The 6,212-nt window shown below is 36.8% G+C and overlaps 1 protein-coding gene across 2 annotated transcripts in view; it reads left to right on the top strand.

Moving 5' to 3' along the window:
- Nucleotides 1–6,212, top strand: part of LOC129577366 (insulin-like growth factor-binding protein complex acid labile subunit) — a 95,580-nt gene that overhangs the window by 67,231 nt on the left and 22,137 nt on the right. For both annotated transcript variants that reach the window (XM_055464253.1, XM_055464254.1), the window contains one exon: nucleotides 2,615–3,058. In XM_055464253.1, the coding sequence (XP_055320228.1) occupies nucleotides 2,677–3,058 (382 nt within the window). In that variant the 5' untranslated portion in view covers nucleotides 2,615–2,676. The remainder of the gene's footprint in view (nucleotides 1–2,614; nucleotides 3,059–6,212) is intronic.

Here is a 6,212-nt window from a genome sequence, read left to right as displayed (position 1 = left end):
TCTCTCTTTCTCTCTCTTTCTCTCTCTTTCTCTCTCTTTCTCTCTCTTTCTCTCTGGTGGCTATAGCACTCGCCGGCCAGTTTATCGTTTACCATTTCGGAGAGCATATAAAAGCATTTAGACATTATATTGAATGGATTAAACTAAACTAACCATTTGCAATCGAATGATACCGACACTTATAGGATGGACATTTTGTTTCGAAGTTGTAAAAGTGTAGCGTGACAAGTGGTTTTTAATCGTAATTCGCCATACACACACACACACACACAAATTGTCGTGCACCCATGATTTGTGTCGTGTGCGAAATCGAGATAAAGAAACTTGTCCAACTTCAAAAGAATGTTCATCAGAGTGAAACCACCGTTTTTTTTCTCTCGTAATCCTTCATAGGCTTATATTTTTGTTCTGTGCGATTGTAATGTCAATTTATCAACAGCAGTCCATGTTCTCTTCTGGTGAAATTGTTAAAAGATATTTTTGTGGTTAGCAGATAGTCCGCGATGCCAGTTTAATTCACCAGCTCTTGATGTTGAAACCCACGCGAATCAAGTGAACTGAGAATAATGTTCGCTGAACTGTGTCGAAGTGGTAAGCATTCGCAACAATGCGATATCAATTTTAATTGGTGATGAACCAAAAGATTTGATGACAAGAACAATAGACAATGATTAATCAGAAGACAGTGGCTGGATGTGGCATTATGTTAAATTTCCATAAATTAAAATGCCGCATATGTTAAATATGGACTTCGAAATTCATTGAAATGTTGGCAATGGGCCAAAATTTAGTTCCATTGAACACACACCGAACTCGAAAAGATCATCGAACTTCAAATACACAGATTATGGAAATGCGGTGCTACTACAAATACATCAGCCACCAACCTTTCAAGCCGCGATTTTAGGCTTAAAGTCCAAGAAACTGACAGTTAGTCTACGACAGCCAAAGCTCAAGAACTAAATGCAAGGGGGAAATCACTCAGAAGTAATACCAAATAGAAAAGTAATACCTCAGTTATTTCTAGTAATACCTCTGGTATTACTTTTGATATTTCTATGAAAAAAGTAATACCGAAAAAAGTAATATCCAAGTAATACCAAGTAATACTGATCAATAGAAGTAATACACCTGGTATTACTTTTGATTTGTACGGAAAGTAATACCAAGTAATACCATTTATGTAAAAGTAATACCTAAGAGTGATTTGCCCCTCGACTAAATGTGAAGTTGAACAGATACATTGTGATATCAAGTACCTTTTAACTCAAGGGAAAATTCCTTTTGGTTTTACTTTCACATCAAATATAATGGTCAAGTGATTAACGGAGGCCCATTGTTTAATTGATCCATACGGACGATGTGATAGCTGCTATGCGCCTGAATCAATATTTGCTTAGTCATTAGCTAAATATAAATTTACTGACTTAGCAACAGTGGGTATTTATATTTGTACCCGTTTGGAAACGTTCAGCCCAAGCCCCAACGGGAAACTATAAATCGATTCACCAACCAAACAAATAAAATCATTGATGGAAGTAGAGAATAAACTAGTACTTGATTCTCATTAAACAATCGTTTTAACGTGGCTATGTGGTGTGTATCTGTGTTTTTCGGTTATTCCTGTTCGAACTAAATGACATTATTCAGAGATATGAGTTGACAACAGTTTGAACCTACGATATACTCAAGTCGATTGGTTAATTTGAACAGTTAGAGTGAGAGAAAGTTTGGTTCAAGATGGATTATAGCCGGAAATCGATATCGATAGTACACTAAGCACGGTTTATCTAATGTAAAACATGGAAGTACCGTGCCATAGCATACACGTACAATAGAGAGCGTGTATTTGCACGCATAAGAGCATAATGATATCAACCGAATGTCATGCGATCCTATACAAAACTAAAATCGATACACACATTTTGTTCTGAAGGGCGAATGTGAAGAGTACATTCAATTTCAACGTATCGACGCCACTCTATCAATACTTCAACCTGCCGAGTAGCATACACATTTCAAATTATGTGTACAGATTTTGAACATATCTCTCTCCAACTCTCTCGCTTTTTCAGCCATTTAGTCGTATTTGCGATACCACAGAAACCCCAAAAACCAAAACGCAGTCATTCGCAAGCATTTTCGTTCGTCGATTTTAATTGCATTATCGGCAATTGTTGAGTGGCTAAATTTAAGCGTGAATTCATTCGATTGATTATGCAATCAGACATGCCCGGGATTAAACGCGATGTTGAGACGGTCATTGATTTTACCGTATTGTGTTGTGTGTCGAAGTGCTGACTATATATAAATGGTTTCCTTGAATTAATTGAATTTCGTCGAACAGTTGCCGAAATCATTTGCGGCACATGAAGGAAATTTATGATAAAATTCGTTGTATCACTAGCCAGACGTTGTACTACTCAGCAGGAGACAATAAGATTAATTTCGGTCCAAACAAATTTACCATTTTTTGTTTTGTTTCTTACTTGGCGAAAAGCTTTCGTCGACAACTTTTTTCTCTCTTGTTTCGTTTTGTTTCCCATCGAATAGCAAATAAAATGCCGTTTTCATCATATTCTTATTGTTTGTCCTATTTTCAATTTCGTTGCAGATAAGTTCCGTAAAAACAATCACCGTGCCGTGGAGAATTTAGCATAGACGGACGGCTAAGCGATGCCGTCAGTAAATTACGCCGCTCTTGGCGTGCTGTATGCACTCCTTGGGTTTATCGGTACAAGCGATAATTTAATTGGTCGAATGGTGATGGCAGAACCACCGCAGCAAACATGCCCAACGGTTGGTGAAATAGCGCCCTGCTCATGCAGCGTAAAAAAGAATGGACTGGATATATTGTGCGAAACCACCGACATCAGTCACATCAATCATGCAATGACTAAACTCAAGCAGAGAAATCCGATCATATTTTATTTAAAATTGCGTCACAACAATCTACCCAAGCTGCAAGGTTTCGTTTTTCTCGCACTAGATATTCGACATTTAACCATACACAATAGCAGTTTGGCTGTAATTGAAGAGACCGCACTGAGTTCATTAGGTAACGTTTTACTGTATATCTTTCATTTTTTTCTCTCTCTCTCTCTCTATATATATATATATATATATATATATATATATATATATATACACGCATGTTATTTGTATATATTCCGTTATTCCGGTGTTGGTTGTTGCTCTATGATGTAACTTTGAGCATATTTTTGTGTAAACACCACATTTCAGCGGTAATAACATTACCAAATACAAAAATGACTGAATAAATGTTTTGACATCAGGCACATATTCTATATATTATACACACACTCGTATAATTGGGTATTGCTTCTATGCGTTACGGACACATTGAGCCAAAAAAAAACCGGAGAGAGCGAGAGCAAAAACGTACAACAATTGTTCATTTGGCCGGTTTTTTTTTCGAAATACCAACTGGCCAATTCAATGCACATCGCTTTAATCATACGGAAATCGCTATTTATTCCTTTGTGCATAGCGAATGAATGGCCACCGCCACACATACAACATCAGGGAGAAATTTTCGTTTAGATTTCAATGTGATGTGTGTTTGACGTTGACTCGTTTCGATTCATTATTCTCTTATTTCGGTGCCACGTTTCATTCCACATTCACAATGGCCATATAATATGTGGATGTATAGTAACGCAATGGATTGGACGAAATTCTGTTGTCCATCCCAAAGCCATATATTCATTTCATGGCAGTGTTTTCTTTTGCCATCGTTGCTGCTGCTGCTGCTGCTGCTGCTATCATTGTTTGTAGCACACTGAAGCGCGTTGCTGTCATCATCATCATCATTGTCAGGGATCCGAGCCGAACTATAAACGATACAGGATCACATACAAAAGCCATGTTAAATATGTATGAATAATGTATGTTATAGTAACGGAATATTCGTTTGTTCGGTCATACATAAATAACCGCACTTTTTTCACTCTCGAAAATGTCTTCTTTTCGGACGACTATTTGAAAAGTGAGTTGATTTGCCTTTCCCTTTAAATGATTTTGATAGCCATAATATTTTCGAAACTACTGACACTCACATCCCTTCATCGGGCTCGTTGCCATTTAATTCACTCATTCCTGAAGCTTGAATACTCTGAAAAACTACAACAACAAAAAACAATAGAAAAAAAACCTTTGTGCTTTCCGCTTCTCTAAAACTGTAGATACGGACAATGTCAAGCTGTTTTGCAATTGTCGCTGTTATCATAATAAATAAACAAAAAAAAGAAGAAACTACTTTAAATTCAAATAATATGTTAGATTGAGTTATTTTCATGGGACTTGAATCGTTTTATGGGCGATAGAAAGTATAACCGAGTCGACTCATGCATAATAAAAAAACACCAACCAAAGCAACAGCAAAATGGGATTGTTTTGGGGAAACGTCTCAATTTAACAGACATGATGTAGTCGATATTCAATGTTGAAAAGTAGCGATTTCAGATTCCAGAGAATCAATCGAAATTGTGTCATTTCGTTACTGCAGGAGAAAAGCCACATTTTTAAAAACATGACGTGCCACACACCTTGACAAAGTCCGAAAAAAAAACATATCAAACTTTATAATTTGAGTTGAGTTGAGCTTTGCTCAAATGTTAATTGGCTTTCAATCAGGGATCGAAAACGATCATACGAACCGATTTCGGAACGGTATCACTGCTTTGCTCTCTGTTTATCGGAGCAAATCGTATCAAGGGGAACGTTCTGAGAATGGTTTGTATGAGCAACGTTCAACCGTGTTGTCACTGTGTTAGTATTGTATACTGATACACGTAAGCATAAACATTTCTGTGTGCCTTACAAACCATTTTTCAGAACGTTCCGAATGGTTTGGTTTCGATCCCTGCTTTCAATCACTTGAATGAAATCATTTTCGGAAAAATTCAAATGAAAACCACTTTTGAAATGATTTTATTTCAATTATTTTGCAACTGGCGGCACTTGGAGCAAACATGTAAAGTATTCATGGAATTGTGAAAAATGCGATTTTATTCCAAACACCGAGAGAGAGATACAGGCGATGAAATATAATTGTTAATACCCATTGGTCGGACGGCGAAAAAAAAAAATCAGCAAAAGTGGTTGGACGGTAGTTTAAATATTTTATTTATATTACCGCCACCAGAAGCTCACTCAATGGTCGATGAATATTTTACAGAATCGCGTCTGCAGCAACAGCAGCAGGAGCATCCCGCACGTGGATCATATACTATTTCATGAGATAACAGTATTTCTGTCTGACTGTTGAATAATTTATATGTGGAATGTATTTGGTTTCATCGTTGGGTGCGGAATAAATTCAACCGACGAAAAAAGCAGAAGGAGTAGAAAAACAAAACAAAAAAAACCAGCCACCAGTGTTGTGATGATGGCTTTTCTCAGTATATAATAACTTGATTCACACTAGTGCAGCATATGGAGCAAATCTCGGATGCATATCAAAGCGTTTCGTCTCTCATTTCACAAATTAATGCGTCGACACTGAAAAACTCAAGTAGGGGAGCCGCACTACATGTATTGTCGAGTGCGTAAAACAAGTAAACATCTAGAAAGATATCTAATGAGCCACTTGCACCGAAGTATACACATTCTGCAGAAGTTTTGGATGGAGTTGCCATCCATTTGATTTGATTGTAACTTAGTCTTATTTGCTTCTCATTTTGATTTTAATAACTTTCAAGTAATGGCAGCTAACTGAAAATGATTTAACCGAAGCAGTCGAAAGAAAGAACCATTTCGATGGTTGCGCGCAATTTTGAAATGATAATTAATTTTGTATCTTCAAGTGATTTGCAACATAGCGACAAAAGATAATGTCATTTCTACTGCTTCACTGTCACCGCTTTTTCTCTTCTTCTTTTTTTCCTATCCCTTCTTTCGGTGCGATTCAAACTGAATTAAAAAAGATGAAAATTTGATTACAATTCAAAGCAACAAAAACAGAAAAAATAGTGTAAATTTTTATCGCATCGCCTCAATCGTTCAAGTTTTCGCCATTTATTTTATCTCCGGTTGTGAAGCGCTGCCGCGCTCTTCGTTCGAATAAATCAAAGCAGCTTCTGCTCTAGTCAACATCTGAAATACAACAATAAAAATAAACTCATTATTGTTGTTTTCATTTTTCTCTCTCTCTCTCTCTCTCTCTCTCTCTCTCTCTCTCTCTCTCTCTC

The sequence above is a fragment of the Sitodiplosis mosellana genome, unplaced genomic scaffold, assembly GCF_009176505.1.
Source record: "Sitodiplosis mosellana isolate CC-2019 unplaced genomic scaffold, AAFC_SMos_1.0 Smas_scaffold_6197, whole genome shotgun sequence".
NCBI lineage: Eukaryota > Metazoa > Arthropoda > Insecta > Diptera > Cecidomyiidae > Sitodiplosis > Sitodiplosis mosellana.
Note: the sequence above shows the minus strand (reverse complement) of the source record. Positions and strands in the feature narration are given on the sequence as shown.